This window comes from Anolis carolinensis, unplaced genomic scaffold (assembly GCF_035594765.1).
Source record: "Anolis carolinensis isolate JA03-04 unplaced genomic scaffold, rAnoCar3.1.pri scaffold_7, whole genome shotgun sequence".
Classification (NCBI taxonomy): Eukaryota; Metazoa; Chordata; class Lepidosauria; order Squamata; family Dactyloidae; genus Anolis; species Anolis carolinensis.
The window spans coordinates 38,295,735-38,314,894 of NW_026943818.1; the positions used below are offsets into that span (position 1 = coordinate 38,295,735).

General features: G+C 41.3%; 1 protein-coding gene across 1 annotated transcript; it reads left to right on the forward strand.

The window, feature by feature from the left end:
* Positions 1–7,957: 7,957 nt before the first annotated feature.
* fgf22 (fibroblast growth factor 22) lies at positions 7,958–11,558 on the forward strand. Its single transcript, XM_062960406.1, has 3 exons — positions 7,958–8,162; positions 9,942–10,045; positions 11,364–11,558. Exons 1-3 carry the CDS (start codon positions 7,958–7,960, stop codon positions 11,556–11,558), a joined length of 504 nt encoding a protein of 167 aa, XP_062816476.1.
* Positions 11,559–19,160: the final 7,602 nt, after the last annotated feature.

Genomic DNA, 19,160 nt, shown 5'->3' on the forward strand with positions numbered 1-19,160 from the left:
GCATGCGCACAAATAAAAAAGAAGTTACCCCCTCCCCTCTCGTTCTCTCCAGTCTTGGGCGGAGTTTGACTAGGCCGTTACTGTGCGCATGCGCCACGAGGAGAAGACGACTCAATGGCACTCTGAGAGTCGCTGTCCGGGTTGGGAGCTGCGCATGCGCACAAACAAAGATTCCGACTCCCTCTCGTTCTCTCCAGCCTTGGGCGGAGTTTGACGAGACCATTACTGTGCGCATGCGCTACGAGGAAGACGACTCCATGGCACTCTGAGAGTTGCGAGTTCGAATCCCGCATTCGGTCATTTTGGGAAAAGTCAATTATTACAAATATAATATTATATTATAATTATTATATATTATAACAATAGGTGCTAACTTGTATTATAATGACTATATTATATTACAATGATTATATTATATTATATTAAAAATAAATAAATAAATAAATAAATATTATATTATTATAATATTTAATAATAATATAAATATTAAATATCATATAATAATATTATTATTAATAATAATAATAATAATAATAATAATAGGCTCCCAAATAACCAGCACTCATACAGATAGCTGGATGCTGCAGATGTGTAATTTCTGATTGCTTGAGAGGTTCCTATTAAAAACAGGGCCAATAATAAGTAATAATATAAAAATAACTAATATATATATATATATATATATATATATATATAAAATGTTATATTCTTCCCTCAAAACCCCTCAATAACATTATATATATAAAATATATAATAGAATAACAATATATAGTATAATAATATTATATATATATATTATGATTATACATATAAAAATAATAAGATAAATATAATATGATTATATATAAAAATAATAAGACATAAATAAGTTACTTGATTATATATAAAATATATAATCATGTAAGATATTATAAAAATAACTATAATAATAGTATATTATGAATAATATATATAATAAAATAACAATATAAATATAGTATAATAATGTTTAATTATATTATGATTATACATATAAAATAAGATATAAATATAATATGATTACATATAAAAATAATAAGACATAAATATGTTACATGATTATATATAAAATATATAATCATGTAAGATATTATAAAAATAACTATAATAATATATTATGAATAATATATATAATAAAATAACAATATAAATATAGTATAATAATACTATATATATTATGATTATACATATAAAGTAATAAGATATAAATATAATATGATTACATATAAAAATAAGAAATAAATATGTTACTTGATTATCTATAAAATATACAATCATGTAAAATATTATAAAAATAACTATAATAATAATATATTATGAATAATATATATAATAGAATAACAATATAAATATAGTATAATAATACTATATATATTATTATTATACATAAAAATAATAAGACATAAATATGTTACTTAATATATAAATATATAATAATGTAATATATTATAAATATTACTATGATTATATATATAATAAAATAATAATAACAATATAATATAGTATAAATATATATTCTAATGATTATATAATAAAATAAAATATTATAATAATATACCGTATTATAAATATATTGTATTATAGTGATTATATATCATTGTATTATACTGATTATATATTATATATATAGTGCTTATATATATATATATATATATATATATATATATATCATTATATATTATATATCATATAATGATTATATATAATACAGTGATTTTATATATCATTGTATTATAGTGATTATATATATATATATATGATAGTGATTATATATATATATATATAATTTTATATATATAGTGATTATGTATCATATATTATAAATGTAATGTTATCTATCATGATTATATATATATAATAAAATAATACATAATAAAAATAATACAAATGTAATATTATGTTATAATGATATATATAATAATATATTATGTTTATCAAAATGCCCAAACTGCAGGCCTCAGCCATTCCTTTTCCCAGCTTTAATGTATGCAAATTAGATGCAAGTCTCCGCCCCCAATCCTCCAACATCCTGTCATTAAGGAAACTAATTTGCCTCCGAAAAGCCATTGGGATTCAATGGGACGTCAATAGCAAGTGGCCTCGGGGCTGCTCTGCATATGATTTGCATACATTATGAATATATTTGCATACATTATGGATCACACTCTCTGGGTTTTAGCATTGGGAAGCCAATGAGGCAAGGGCTCTTCTTCCTGTTTTGGATATATATATATATATATATATATATATATATATATAATATTATATGCAAACACATTGCATGTGTGTGCATAGTAATATATATATATTTATATATATATATAAATTGCAAATGCCAAGGAACGGATACGGATCCGCAAGGAAATGAATTGGGAAATCCAGGATCCTGACGCAGCAGCCTGGGTTTGGAAACCCAAAACTCTCAGTTAAGTGGAACTCTCAAGCAACCAGACAACGATGACAACAACAAACAATAGAAGTAATAGACTCTCAGTGCAGAAGTTCCTATTTAACAGGAGGCCGAACTAATCCTATGTGTTGAACTTCCCATTCAAACAGACTAGATGGCCATCTGTAGGGAGGGCTCGGATGGTGTCTTCTTGCATAGGAGGAAAGGCTCGGAAGGCCTTTGGTGTCCCTTCCAACTCTAAGATTCATTGGTTCTATTATTATTATTATTATTATTATTATTATTATTATTATTATTATTATGTGGCCATCTGTCGGGAGGGCTCGGATGGTGTCTTCCTGCATTGGAGGAAAGGGACCTTTGGGGTCCCTTCCAATTCTAGGATTCAGTGGTTCTATTATTATTAGAAATAATAATAATAATAATAATAATAATTATTATTATTATATGACCATCTGTAGGGAGGGCTCGGATGGTGTTTTCCTGCATGGGAGAAAAGGGTTGGAAGGTCTTTTGGGTTCCTGCCAACTCTAGAGTCCTATTATTATTATTATTATTATTATTATTATTATTATTACTACTACTACTACTTTTGGAACCATATATTATGGTTCTATTATTACAAGAAATAATAATATTTAATTATTATTATTATTAATATTATTATATGGCCATCTGTCAGGAAGGCTCGGATAGTGTCCTCCTGCATGGGGGAAGAGGATGGAAGGCCTTTCGGGGGCCTTCCAACTCTAGGATTCTATTATTATTATTATTATTATTATTATTATTATTATTATTATTATTATTATTATTATTATTATAAACAAGAAAACTCATGACCATTCATCATTCACTGCACCCTCGCAGTGATGTTGACCGGCTATATCTGCCTAGAAGATCAGGGGGCAGAGGACTCTTACAAGTCAAACAAGCCGTCAAAGAAGAAGAACATGCCCTGGCAGAAGATGTCAAGCAAAGTGAAGAACCTGCTTTGATTGAAGACAAAAATCAGAAACTCCTCAAAGCACAGCAGACAAAAAACCAGTACAAGAAAGCCACACTACAAACTAGAGCTGACAGCTGGCACAACAAAACATTGCATGGAAAGTTCCTTGACAAAATTGAAGGAAAAGCTGAAAAGGAGAAGACCTGGCTCTGGCTCACGAATGGGACCCTGAAGAAGGAGACAGAAGGCCTGATCCTTGCAGCCCAGGAGCAAGACATCAGGACAAAGGCAATCAAGGCCAAGATCGAAAAATCAGCTGATGACCCAAAATGCAGACTCTGCAAGGAAGCTGACGAAACCATTGATCATCTCCTCAGCTGCTGTAAGAAAATTGCACAGACAGACTACAAACAGAGGCATAACTGTGTGGCCCAAATGATTCATTGGAATAATAATAATAATAATAAAACTTTATTTATACCCCGCCACCATCTCCCCAATGGGGACTCGGGGCGGCTAACATGGGGCCATGCCCAGAGCAATACAACATAATAAAATATAAGAACAACATATCATAACACCATTTAAAATACAATAAATAATAATAAACAGAACATCAAGAAATCAAGAAAAAAACAAAAACAAAAAAACTATAAATCAAGGGCAGGCCACTTGAACACAAAGATAAAACCCGGAGTGAGAGGGACAGAGAAGTACTCCACTATGGGCAGGGACATTTGGAAGGGGTAATCTGGAGGATAGAAGTTCGGAGGGGAGTAATACGGAGATATATGACAGACATTACTCACCGAAAGCACAATGGAAGAGCCATGTTTTTAATTCTCTCCTAAAAGCTAACAGAGTGGGAGCTTGCCTTATTTCAGTGGGAAGTGAGTTCCACAATCGGGGGGCCACAGCAGAGAAGGCCCTCTCCCTTGTACTTACAAGGCGAGCCTGGGATATAGGCAATGGTGATAACAGGGCCTCTCCGGATGATCGCAAGGAACGGGCAGGTTTATGGAAGGAGATACGATCACGGAGGTAGGTGGGTCCCAAACCGTTCAGGGCTTTATAGATGATGGTCTGCACCTTGAATTGGGACCGGAAGATGAACGGCAGCCAGTGGAGCTCCTTAAACAAGGGAGTGGATCTCTCCCTGTAATTTGCCCCCGTTATTAATCTGGCTGCCGAGCGTTGGACCAGTTGTAATTTCCGGGCCGTCTTCAAGGGAAGCCCCACGTAGAGTGCATTACAGTAGTCCAGTCTGGAGGTAACTAGGGCATGGACCACCGTGGTCAAATCAGACTTCACGAGGTATGGTCGCAGTTGGCGCACAAGTTTGAGTTGTGCGAAGGCCCTCCCGGCCACCGCCGACACCTGCGCCTCAAGCGTCAACGCTGAGTCCAGGAGGACCCCCAAACTGCGGACCTGTGATTTCAGGGGGAGTGCGACCCCGTCCAGCACAGGTTGCCACCCAATACCCCGATCTGACGAGCGACTGACCAGGAGGGCCTCTGTCTTGTCAGGATTGATCCTCAGCTTGTTCCTCCTCATCCAGTCCGCCACAGCGGCCAGGCACTGGTTCAGCATCCGAGGGGCTTCCTTGGAGTCAGGTGGGAACGAGTAGTGGATTTGCGTGTCATCTGCGTAGAGATGGCAACGCCCTCCAACTTATGCCTCAAGTACCACCTGCCAGCAGCAAAGAACTGGTGGGATCACAAACCAGCAAAGGTCGTGGAAAATGAACACGCAAAGATACTGTGGGACTTCCGAATCCAGACTGACAAAGTTCTGGAACACAACACACCAGATATCACAGTTGTGGAAAAGAACAAGGTTTGGATCATGGATGTCGTCATCCCAGGTGACAGTCGCATTGACGAAAAACAACAGGAAAAACTCAGCCGCTCTCAGGACCTCAAGACTGAACTTCAAAGACTCTGGCAGAAACCAGTGCAGGTGGTCCCGGTGGTGATGGGCACATTGGGTGCCGTCCTAAAAGATCTCAGCCGGCATTTGGAAACAATAGCCATCGACAAAATCACGATCTGCCAACTGCAAAAGGCCACCCTGCTGGGATCTGCACGCATCATCCGAAAATACATCACACAGTCCTAGACACTTGGGAAGTGTTCGACTTGTGGTTTTGTGAAACGAAACCCAGCATATCTATCTTGTTTGCTGTGTCATACAACATCGTTGTGTCAATAATAATAATAATAATTATATGGTCCTATTATTATTAGAAATAATAATATTTATTATTACTATTATTATATGGCCATCTGCTGGGAGGGCTCGGATGGTGTCCTTGCATGGGAGAAGAGGGTTGGACTAGATGGTCTTTGGGGTTCCATTCCAACTCGAGGATCCTCGCCAGCAGTGCCTCTGAGCATGTGCAGAAAGCACTTTGACAGAGCCTGACATCACTTCAGAAACATGTGGCAACGGCGCACAGTCTCGGGTTCTATTTCTGGGGAACTGGGTCGCGCAACCTGTCGGCTCCCGTCCCACGCTGGCGCAATCTGTTTTTTGGCAGGAACGTTTCCCCGTTCCGTGTTGGGCCGAAAAAGAGTCATCTAGACCAAGCCTCTTCTGCTGTGGGAGCATCCAGGTGCAACCACTGAGATGGAAGGGAACCCAAAGGCCATCTAGTCCAAGAAGGGACCTCAAGGGTCATCTAGTCCAAGACCATCACTGAGCTGGAAGGGACCCTAAAGGCCATCTAGTCCAAGAAGGGACCCCAAAAATCATCTAGTCCAAGAAGGTCATTTAGACCAAGATGGGACCCAAAGGCCATCTAGCCCATTATTGATCTGGGACCCCAAAGGCCATCTAGTCCAAGAAGGGACTTCAAGGGTCATCTAGTCTATCATTGAAATGGGACCCCAAAGGCCATCTAGTCCAAGTCCATCATGGAGCTGGAAGGGATCCCAAAGGCCATCTAGTCCAAGAAGAAACCTCAAGGGTCATCTAGTCCAAGTCCATCATTGATCTGGGACCCCAAAAGCCATCTAATCCAAGTCCATCATTGTGCTGGAAGGGACTCCAAAGGCCATCTAGTCCACGAAGGGACCTCAAGGGTCATCTAGTCCAAGTTCATCATCAAGGTGGAAGGGAACCCAAAGGTCATCCATCTAGTCCAAGAAAGGACCCAAAAGGCCATCTAGTTCAAGTCCATCACTGAACTGGGACCCCAAAGGTCATCTAGGTCCATGAAGGGACCCCAAAGGCCACCCATCTAGTCCAAGAAAGAACCCCAAAGGTCATCTAGACTAAGAAGGGACCCCAAAAATCATCTAGTCAAGTCCATTATTGATCTGGGACCCCAAAGATCCACCTAGTCCAAGAAGAGACCCCAAAGGCCATCAGTCCAAGAAAGGACCCAAAAGGCCATCTAGACCAAGTCCATCACTGAACTGGAAGGGACCCCAAAGGTCATCTAGACCAAGATGGACCACAAAGGTTATCTACACCAAGATGGGACCACAAAGGTCATCTAGATCAAGATGGGACCCCAAAGGTTATCTAGACCAAGAAGGGACCCCAAAGGCCATCTAGTCCATGAAGGGACCCCAAAGGCCATCTAGACCAAGATGGGACCCCAAAGGTTATCTAGACCAAGATGGGACCCCAAAGGCCATCTAGACCAAGTCCATCATTGACCTGGAAGGGAACCCAAATGTCATCTAGTCCACGAAGGGACCCCAAAGGTCATCTAGTGCAAGAAGGGACCCCAAAGGTCATCTAGTCCAAGAAGGGACCCCAAAGGTTATCTAGACCAAGAAGGGAACCCAAAGGTCATCTAGTCCAAGAAGGGACCCCAAAGGTCATCTAGTCTAAGAAGGGACCCCAAAGGCCATCTAGACCAAGTCCATCATTGATATGGGACCTCAAAGACCACCTAGTCGAAGAAGGGACCCCAAAGGTCATCTGGTCCAAGAAAGGACCCAAAAGGCCATCCAGTCCAAGTCCATCATTGAGCCAGAAAGGACCTCAAAGGGTATCTAGTCCAATCCGCATTCCGCCTGGAAAGATGATCAAGCTGGAAGAGACTCTAGAGGACATCTAGTCCCACTATATTCTGCTATGAAAGAATCTGTACGCAGTCATCAAGCTGGGAGGCCAATTCTTTCTGCCACATAAAAAATATGTATGGAATCATCACATTGGAGGGGACCCCAAAGGCCATCTAGTCCCAGCCCGAAATCTCGAAGTGGGACGTGCCTTGGTTGGCCTGGCGATGATCCCAAAATCAGCACATTTTTGGGGACGCTGAGCCTTCCTGTCAACACGGGACGCTGCTCGGTGCGTAAGGCCGGAGGCATGCGATGACTTTTCGCCGGTGTGTGCTCCGCCCTCGGGGTTTGGCACCCGGCGCAGAGACGAGCGCTGCCAATTTCCAAAGGAATTCCGTACGGCTCTGTCTTGCCAAAAACGCGTTCTCCCCTCAAGGGCGTTATTAACTAATTTCCAAAAATAATACGGCGCCACCGCAAGGAACACCTCCAACACCATGACCGGACGAAGGACGGGCCCCAAAGCTGTGGCACCGTCCCGGTGGTCGCCTTGAAGGGCCGGCCATGGGTCGCACTGCCTTGGGGCTCTTCGTGGGGCTCGTCCTGCTCGGGTTCGGGGCCGGAGCGGGCTGGCGGCGGGGGGTCCGGAGCTACCCACACCTGCAGGGCGACGTGCGCTGGAGACGGCTCTACTCCGCCAACCACTTCTTCCTGCGCATCGGCCGAGACGGCAAAGTGGACGGCACTCGGCAGAAGGAGAACCCCGACAGTAAGTGCATCCACCATCTCCATCCATCTCTCCATCCATCTATCTATCCATCTCTCCATCCATCTCACCATCTATCTCTCCATCCATCTCTCCATCCATCTCTCCATCCATCCATCTGTCCATCCATCTCTCCAGTCATCTATCTATCCATCTCTCCATCTATCCATCCATCTATCTATCCATCTCTCCATCCATCTCACCATCTATCTCTCCATGCATCTCTCCATGCATCTCTCCATCCATCCATCTGTCCATCCATCTCTCCATCCATCTATCTATCCATCTATCCATCTCTCCATCCATCCATCTATCCATCTCTCCATCCATCTCTCCATCCATCCATCTCTCCATCCATCCATCTCTCCATCCATCCATCTATCCATCTCCATCCATCTCTCCATCCATCCATCTCTCCATCCATCCATCTCTCCATCCATCTCACCATCTATCTCTCCATGCATCTATCCATCCATCTCCTCATCCATCTCTCCATCTCTCCATCCATATCTCCATCCATCTGTCCATCTCTCCATCCATATCTCCATCCATCTATCTTTCTATCTTCCATCTATCTATCTATCCATCCACCCATCCATCCATCCATCCATCCATCCATCCATCCATCCATCCATCTTTCTATCTGTCCATCTATCTATCCATCCATCCATCCATCCATCCATCCATCCATCCATCCATCCATCCATCCATCTTTCTATCTGTCCATCTATCTATCTATCCATCCATCCATCCATCTTTCTATCTGTCCATCTATCCATCCATCCATCCATCTTTCTATCTCTCCATCTATCTATCCATCCATCCATCCATCCATCCATCCATCTTTCTATCTGTCCATCTATCTATCTATCCATCCATCCATCCATCTTTCTATCTGTCCATCTATCCATCCATCCATCCATCTTTCTATCTCTCCATCTATCTATCCATCCATCCATCCATCCATCCATCCATCCATCCATCCATCCATCCATCCATCCTTCTATCTGTCCATCTGTCCATCTATCTATCTATCTATCTATCTATCTATCTATCTATCTATCTATCTATCTATCTATCCATCCATCCATCTATCTTTCTATCTGTCCATCTATCTATCTATCTATCTATCTATCTATCTATCTATCTATCTATCTATCTATCTATCCATCCATCCATCCATCCATCCATCCATCCATCCATTTTTCTATCTGTCCATCCATCTTTCTATCTGTCCATCTATCTATCCATCCATCCATCTATCTATCCATATATATCCAACCATCTATTTATCTATCCATATATCCACCCATCCATCCATCTATCTATCCATCCATCCATCTATATAGCCACCCACCATCCATCTATCTATCTATCTACATCCATCCATCCATCCATCCATCCATCCATCATCTATCTATGTAGTCACAAATCATCTATCTACACATCCATCCACCCACCCATCTATCCATCTATGAGGCAAATCTATGTATCCATGTTTCCATCCATCATCTCTCCATCCACTCACCCATCCATGAGGAAAATCCATCCACCCATCCATCCATCCATCCATCCATCAAATCTGTCTAATTATGTATTTATCTATCCATCTGTCCATCCATAAGTCCTATCTATCTATCTATCTATCTATCTATCTATCTATCTATCTATCTATCTATCCATCCATCCATCCATCCATCCATCCATCCCTATAAACCAAAGCCCACGTATGCGGCACGTATCGGTTGCTTTAAAGGCCTTCCTGACCTTTCCTCCCACCAGGCGTCATGGAGATCCGCTCCGTCAACGTGGGCACCGTGGCCGTCCGCGCCACCCACAGCGGCTACTACCTGGCCATGGATGGCAATGGGAGGATCTACGGAACGGTACGAAAGATGTCCATTTTTGCGGGGTCTGTATACATCTCAGTGGAGGCGGATGTGTGTCTGCTTTACACCTCAGTGGAGGCGGTTGTGTGTCTGCTTTACACCTCAGTGGAGGCGGATGTGTGTCTGCTTTACACCTCAGTGGAGGCGGTTGTGTGTCTGCTTTACACCTCAGTGGAGGCGGATGTGTGTCTGCTTTACACCTCAGTGGAGGCGGTTGTGTGTCTGCTTTACACCTCAGTGGAGGCGGATGTGTGTCTGCTTTACACCTCAGTGGAGGCGGATGTGTGTCTGCTTTACACCTCAGTGGAGGCGGTTGTGTGTCTGCTTTACACCTCAGTGGAGGCGGTTGTGTGTCTGCTTTACACCTCAGTGGAGGCGGATGTGTGTCTGCTTTACACCTCAGTGGAGGCGGTTGTGTGTCTGCTTTACACCTCAGTGGAGGCGGATGTGTGTCTGCTTTACACCTCAGTGGAGGCGGTTGTGTGCCTGCTTTACACCTCAGTGGAGGCGGATGTGTGCCTGCTTTACACCTCAGTGGAGGCGGTTGTGTGTCTGCTTTACACCTCAGTGGAGGCGGATGTGTGTCTGCTTTACACCTCAGTGGAGGCGGTTGTGTGTCTGCTTTACACCTCAGTGGAGGCGGTTGTGTGTCTGCTTTACACCTCAGTGGAGGCGGATGTGTGTCTGCTTTACACCTCAGTGGAGGCGGTTGTGTGTCTGCTTTACACCTCAGTGGAGGCGGATGTGTGTCTGCTTTACACCTCAGTGGAGGCGGTTGTGTGTCTGCTTTACACCTCAGTGGAGGCGGATGTGTGTCTGCTTTACACCTCAGTGGAGGCGGTTGTGTGTCTGCTTTACACCTCAGTGGAGGCGGTTGTGTGTCTGCTTTACACCTCAGTGGAGGCGGATGTGTGTCTGCTTTACACCTCAGTGGAGGCGGTTGTGTGTCTGCTTTACACCTCAGTGGAGGCGGATGTGTGTCTGCTTTACACCTCAGTGGAGGCGGTTGTGTGTCTGCTTTACACCTCAGTGGAGGCGGATGTGTGCCTGCTTTACACCTCAGTGGAGGCGGATGTGTGTCTGCTTTACACCTCAGTGGAGGCGGTTGTGTGTCTGTTTTACACCTCAGTGGAGGTGGTTGTGTGTCTGCTTTACACCTCAGTGGAGGCGGTTGTGTGTCTGCTTTACACCTCAGTGGAGGCGGTTGTGTGTCTGCTTTACACCTCAGTGGAGGCGGATGTGTGTCTGCTTTACACCTCAGTGGAGGTGGATATTATTGGCAGTTCTTTCCAATAAGAATTTCGCTTTCTTGCAGAAATCCTACGGCCCCGACTGCAAGTTCCAAGAGCGCATCGAGGAGAACGGCTACAACACCTACGCCTCCCTACTCTGGCGCCACCGCGGACGGCCCATGTTCCTCTCCCTCAACGCCCGTGGTTCGCCTCGCTGGGGGGCCAAGACCCGGAGGCAGCAGCCCTCGACCCATTTCTTGCCCATCCTTGCCTTCTGAGATGAATAACATCGTCACAATAAGAACTGGCTGACTGTCTGGATGGCCATCTGTCTGGAGGGTTTCTATTGTACCTTCACCTAGCGTAATAGGGTTGGACTGGATGGCCCTTGAGGATCCTTTCCAACTCTAGGATTCAGTAATCCGATAACCATATAACTCGATGAGCCTTCTAATATCTATAAGGCTGGAATCCCGATAGATAGCTGGATGGCCATCTATCAGGAGGGCTTCGATTGTGCCTTCCACGCCTAGCATAACCCAACGGAAAGGGGTTTCACCTGAAAGCTTACTTCCACTGAGGTGTAAAGCAGACACACATCCACCTCCACTGAGGTGTAAAGCAGACGGACTACAAAATTGAGTCTTGTGTCCGAACATGCTCAGTACAATCACACTATAGTTCCAGGAACAATGGCTCAAGCCTCCCGATCTAAGCAAGACAAGAGCAGACCGTATAAATCCCTGAAAAAGACTTTTTCGAGACAAGCTTCGAGGTCAGGATCAGTACCGAGACTTTCAAGTCACGCCCCTCCTTTGTGAACGCTCCTCAAATTCTGTATTTATGACTATTTATTAATTTTGCAATAAAACCGGGGAGAATGCCAACTGTTTTTCGTACCGTTGTGCAATCCGGAGGCGAGTCATACTCTCTGGGTCAAAACAAGGCAACGTCGAGACTAGAGATGTGCTGAGTCTGGGGGAGGAGTGCCTCCGCATTACATCTGATGTGTGCCAATGGGTGACAACAACAACAACAACAACAATAATAATAATATATTAATAACGACAGCTACTCTGAGAATCTAAGCTGAGCCTGGGAGAGGAGTGCCTCCGCAATACATCTGATGTGTGTCAATGGGTGTTAATAATATTATATATATTAATAATGATATCTAGCTACTCTGGGACTCTAAGCTGAGTCTAGGGGAGGAGAGCCTCCGCATTACATCTGATGTGTGACAATGGGTGTTAATAATAATAGATAGATAGATAAATATAACTATTGCTACTCTAGGACCCTAAGCTGAGCCTGGGAGGGAAGTGCCTCCGCATTACATCTGACGTGTGCCAATTGTTTTTAATAATAATATTAATATATCTATATTAATAACGATAGCTACTCTGGGAATCTAAGCTGAGCCTGGGAGAGGAGTGCCTCCCCCATGACATTCGATGTGTGTCAATGGCTGTCAATAATATTAATATCTATATTAATAAGAATAGCTACTCTGGGAATCTAAGCCGAGTCTGGGGGAAGAATGCCAATGGGTGTTGATAATAAGAATAATTATAATAATTATATATATATATATATATATATATAATGATATCTAACTACTCTGGGAATCTAAGCTGAGGCTGGGAGAGGAGTGCCTCCTCCATGACATCTGATGTGTACCAATGGGTGTTAATAATAATAATATATATATATTAATAACGACAGTTACTCTAGGACTCTAAGCTGAGTCTGGGAGAAGAGTGCCTCCACATTACATGGGATGTGTGCCAATGGGTGTTAATAATATATATATATATATATATATTAATAATGATATCTAGCTACTCTAGGACTCTAAGCTGAGCCTGGGAGAGGAGTGCCTCCCCCATGATATCTGATGTGAGCCAATGGGTGTTAATAATAATAATAATAATTATATATATATATATATATATATATATATATATATATATAATGAGATCTAGCTACTCTGGGAATCTAAGCTGAGCCTGGGAGAGGAGTGCCTCCACATTACATGGGATGTGTGCCAATGGGTGTTAATAATAATAATAGATAAATATAACAATCGCTACTCTAGGACCCTAAGCTGAGCCTGGGAGGGAAGGTCCTCCACATTACATCTGACGTGTGCCAATGGTTAATAATAATAATATTAATATATCTATATTAATAATGATAGCTAATCTGGGAATCTAAGCTGAGTCTGGGAGAGGAGAACCTCCGCATTACATCTGATGTGTGCCAATGGGTGTTAATAATATTATTAATATATCAATATTAATAACGACAGCTACTCTGGGAATCTAAGCTGAGCCTGGGAGAGGAGTGCCTCCGCATTACATCTGACGTGTGCCAATTGTTCTTAATGATAATATTAATATATCTATATTAATAACGATAGCTACTCTGGGAATCTAAGCTAAGTCTGGGAGAGGAGTGCCTCCGCATTACTATATATATATTAATAATGAGATCTAGCTACTCTGGGAATCTAAGCTGAGTCTGGGAGAGGAGTGCCTCCGCATTACTATATATATATTAATAATGAGATCTAGCTACTCTGGGAATCTAAGCTGAGCCTGGGAGAGGAGTGCCTCCGCATTACATCTGACGTGTGCCAATTGTTGTTAATAATAATATTAATATATCTATATTAATAACGATAGCTACTCTGGGAATCTAAGCTGAGCCTGGGAGAGGAGTGCCTCCGCATTACATCTGACGTGTGCCAATTGTTGTTAATAATAATATTAATATATCTATATTAATAACGATAGCTACTCTGGGAATCTAAGCTGAGCCTGGGAGAGGAGTGCCTCCGCATTACTATATATATATTAATAATGAGATCTAGCTACTCTGGGAATCTAAGCTGAGTCTGGGAGAGGAGTGCCTCCGCATTACTATATATATATTAATAATGAGATCTAGCTACTCTGGGAATCTAAGCTGAGTCTGGGAGAGGAGTGCCTCCGCATTACTATATATATATTAATAATGAGATCTAGCTACTCTGGGAATCTAAGCTGAGCCTGGGAGAGGAGTGCCTCCGCATTACTATATATATATTAATAATGAGATCTAGCTACTCTGGGAATCTAAGCTGAGTCTGGGAGAGGAGTGCCTCCGCATTACTATATATATATTAATAATGAGATCTAGCTACTCTGGGAATCTAAGCTGAGCCTGGGAGAGGAGTGCCTCCCTCATGATATCTCATGTGTGCCAATGGGTGTTAATATTATTATTAATAACAATAGCACTCTGGGGAAGACCCAAATGTTGTAAAAGTTGGTGAGCTAAAAGGGGTCGAAAAGCCCTCAGTGTGTGGCCATTTTCACTCCTCTTGCCCAAAAGCCGAAGGGGGGAAAATGAGCCTTGGAAGCCCTCCCACGGCCACCAATAGCATGAAAATTTTCATGTTTTTCTTTAGCCAGATGAAAATTCATGTTGTATAAGCGGCCCATTTTCGTTAAGATTACGAAAATGAGACGAGACGAATGAAACTACACAAAACGAACAGAAATTCCATACAGAAGCACAAGGCTAGTTGAGACGTCTCCGGACGAAACAGACGGGTGGGATTCGGAGTCTGTCGGAAGCTCCGGAAACCCCTTTTCCTTGTGGATTTCGGCTTCGAAAGGAGTCCGAAACTCGCCCTAATTTGAAAAACCACTACAATTAAGTTTGGAAAACCGGAGCGAGGAGGAGGAATGAGTCACTAGGTCACTTTGGGTGACCGCTAGGATCCTTGCTGTGACCTATATTTGGCAAAATGTGGGATAAGATGCTAAATGCATCCCACGTTTTGGCCTTCCGGGAGTGGCCCTTTCGGTCCCGTTGCTGCCCCAGTTTGGGGTTTCCGCCTCCACAAGCATTCCCATTTCCCCAAATGTCCCACTTTCTCCTTCCTCCTCCTCCTCCTCCTCAGTCTTCCACTTCCTTCCAAAGGCTGCAAGGTTCTCGCCTTTGTCAGATCTCTTGAGCAAGAAACTATCGGGGCCAGCTAACACCTCCCAACTAAGAATTCCCTCAGCTGCAAGGCCATTCAACGCTAATCAAGCTGAGCAGACAAGAGTTCTTTCTCCCACCCTGGGCCTTCCACACCTCCCAACAAAAGATTCCCTCGGTCAGGAAGCAGCCAGGCCTTGAAGCTGCAAGGCCATTCAATGCTAATCAAGCTGAGCAACTGCAACGTTCACACTCGCCTCCAACAGACAAGAGTTTTTTCTCCCACCCTGGACCTCATTCCACAGATCTATAAACCCCACTTGCCTAGTTTCCAACAGACATCACAACCTCTGAGGATGCCTGCCACAGATGTGGGAGAAACATCAGGAGATAATGCTTCTGGAACATGACCAGAAAGATCCTGAAAACTCACAGCAACCCAAACAGAAACACAGCTGTGTGTTTGAGGTTTCAAGAAACCAAAAACAGAAGACTCAAAGGCAGATTGTGTTCCTCGCGTAATAGTCTCACTTTTAAACGGAAATATAATGGCGTTTTTATGTAATGTAATAGGGCAATTTTCCCCTTTCATTAAAAAACAGAAATAGAAGAATTGACAGCAGATTGTTTTCTTCGCTTAATAGTCGCACCTTAAACGGAAAAATTATGGCGTTTTTATGTAATGAAATAGGGCAATTTTCCCCTTTCATTAAAAAACAGAAATAGAGGAATCAAAGGCAGACTGTATTCCTCATGTAATAGTCGCACCTGTAAACGGAAAAATTATGGTGTTTTTATGTAATGGAATAGGGCAACAATTTTCCCCTTTCATTAAAAAACAGAAATAGAAGACTCAAAGGCAGATTGCTTTCCTTGCGTAATAGTCGCACTTGTAAACGGAGAAATAATGGCGCTTTTTATGTCATGAAATAGGACAGCCATTTTCCCCTTTCATTAAAAAACAGAAATAGAGGAATCAAAGGCAAATTGCGTTCCTTGCGTAATAGTCGCACTTGTGAACGGAGAAATAATGGCGTTTTTATGTAATGAAATAGGGCAACAATTTTCCCCTTTCATTAAAAAACAGAAATAGAAGACTCAAAGGCAGATTGTATTCCTCACGTAATAGTCGCACTTGTGAACGGAGAAATAATGGCGTTTTTTGTCATGAAATAGGGCAGCCATTTTCTCCTTTCATAAAAAAACATAAATAGAGGAATCAAAGGCAGATTGTTTTCCTCACGTAATAGTCGCACTTGTAAACGGAGAAATAATGGCATTTTTATGTAATGAAATAGGGCAACCGTTTCCCCCTTTCATAAAAAAAACAGAAATAGAAGAATCAAAGGCAGATTGCGTTCCTTGCGTAATAGTCACACTTGTAAACGGAAAAATAATGGCATTTTTTATGTCATGAAATAGGGCAGTCATTTTCTCCTTTCATAAAAAAACAGAAATAGAGGAATCAAAGGCAGATTGTTTTCCTCGCGTAATAGTCGCACTTGTGAACGGAGAAATAATGGCGTTTTTATGTAATGAAATAGGGCAACCATTTTCCCCTTTCATTAAAAAACAGAAATAGAAGACTCAAAGGCAGATTGCTTTCCTTGCGTAATAGTCGCACTTGTAAACGGAGAAATAATGGCGTTTTTTGTCATGAAATAGGGCAGCCATTTTCTCCTTTCATAAAAAAACATAAATAGAGGAATCAAAGGCAGATTGTTTTCCTCACGTAATAGTCGCACTTGTAAACGGAGAAATAATGGCATTTTTATGTAATGAAATAGGGCAACCGTTTCCCCCTTTCATAAAAAAAACAGAAATAGAAGAATCAAAGGCAGATTGCGTTCCTTGCGTAATAGTCACACTTGTAAACGGAAAAATAATGGCATTTTTTATGTCATGAAATAGGGCAGTCATTTTCTCCTTTCATAAAAAAACAGAAATAGAGGAATCAAAGGCAGATTGTTTTCCTCGCGTAATAGTCGCACTTGTGAACGGAGAAATAATGGCGTTTTTATGTAATGAAATAGGGCAACCATTTTCCCCTTTCATTAAAAAACAGAAATAGAAGACTCAAAGGCAGATTGCTTTCCTTGCGTAATAGTCGCACTTGTAAACGGAGAAATAATGGCGTTTTTTGTCATGAAATAGGGCAGCCATTTTCTCCTTTCATAAAAAAACATAAATAGAGGAATCAAAGGCAGATTGTTTTCCTCACGTAATAGTCGCACTTGTAAACAGAGAAATAATGGCGTTTTTATGTAATGAAATAGGGCAACCGTTTCCCCCTTTCATAAAAAAAACAGAAATAGAAGAATCAAAGGCAGATTGCGTTCCTTGCGTAATAGTCGCACTTGTGAACGGAGAAATAATGGTGTTTTTATGTAATGAAATAGGGCAGCCATTTTCTCCTTTCATAAAAAAACAGAAATAGAGGAATCAAAGGCAAATTGCGTTCCTTGCGTAATAGTCGCACTTGTGAACGGAAAAATAATGGCATTTTTAATGTAATGAAATAGGGCAGCCATTTTCTCCTTTCATAAAAAAACATAAATAGAGGAATCAAAGGCAGATTGTTTTCCTCACGTAATAGTTGCACTTGTGAACGGAAAAATAATGGCGTTTTTTATGTAATGAAATAGGGCAGCCATTTTCTCCTTTCATAAAAAAACATAAATAGAGGAATCAAAGGCAGATTGTTTTCCTCACGTAATAGTTGCACTTGTGAACGGAAAAATAATGGCATTTTTAATGTAATGAAATAGGGCAGCCATTTTCTCCTTTCATAAAAAAACATAAATAGAGGAATCAAAGGCAGATTGTTTTCCTCACGTAATAGTTGCACTTGTGAACGGAAAAATAATGGCATTTTTAATGTAATGAAATAGGGCAGCCATTTTCTCCTTTCATAAAAAAACATAAATAGAGGAATCAAAGGCAGATTGTTTTCCTCACGTAATAGTTGCACTTGTAAACGGAAAAATAATGGCGTTTTTTATGTAATGAAATAGGGCAGCCATTTTCTCCTTTCATAAAAAAACAGAAATAGAGGAATCAAAGGCAAATGGCGTTCCTTGCGTAATAGTCGCACTTGTGAACGGAAAAATAATGGCATTTTTAATGTAATGAAATAGGGCAGACATTTTCTCTTTTCATAAAAAAACAGAAATAGAGGAATCAAAGGCAGATTGTTTTCCTCGCGTAATAGTCGCACTTGTGAACGGAGAAATAATGGCGTTTTTATGTAATGAAATAGGGCAACCATTTTCCCCTTTCATTAAAAAACAGAAATAGAAGACTCAAAGGCAGATTGCTTTCCTTGCGTAATAGTCGCACTTGTAAACGGAGAAATAATGGCGTTTTTTGTCATGAAATAGGGCAGCCATTTTCTCCTTTCATAAAAAAACATAAATAGAGGAATCAAAGGCAGATTGTTTTCCTCACGTAATAGTCGCACATGTAAACGGAGAAATAATGGTGTTTTTATGTAATGAAAAAGGGCAACCGTTTCCCCCTTTCATAAAAAAAACAGAAATAGAAGAATCAAAGGCAGATTGTTTTCCTCGCGTAATAGTCGCACCTGTAAACGGAGAAATAATGGCGTTTTTTATGTAATGAAATAGGGCAGCCATTTTCCCCTTTCATAAAAAAAACAGAAATAGAAGAATCAAAGGCAGATTGCGTTCCTTGCGTAATAGTCGCACTTGTGAACGGAGAAATAATGGCGTTTTTTATGTAATGAAATAGGGCAGCCATTTTCCCCTTTCATAAAAAAACAGAAATAGAGGAATCAAAGGCAAATTGCGTTCCTTGCGTAATAGTCGCACTTGTGAAAGGAAAAATAATGGCATTTTTAATGTAATGAAATAGGGCAGCCATTTTCTCCTTTCATAAAAAAACAGAAA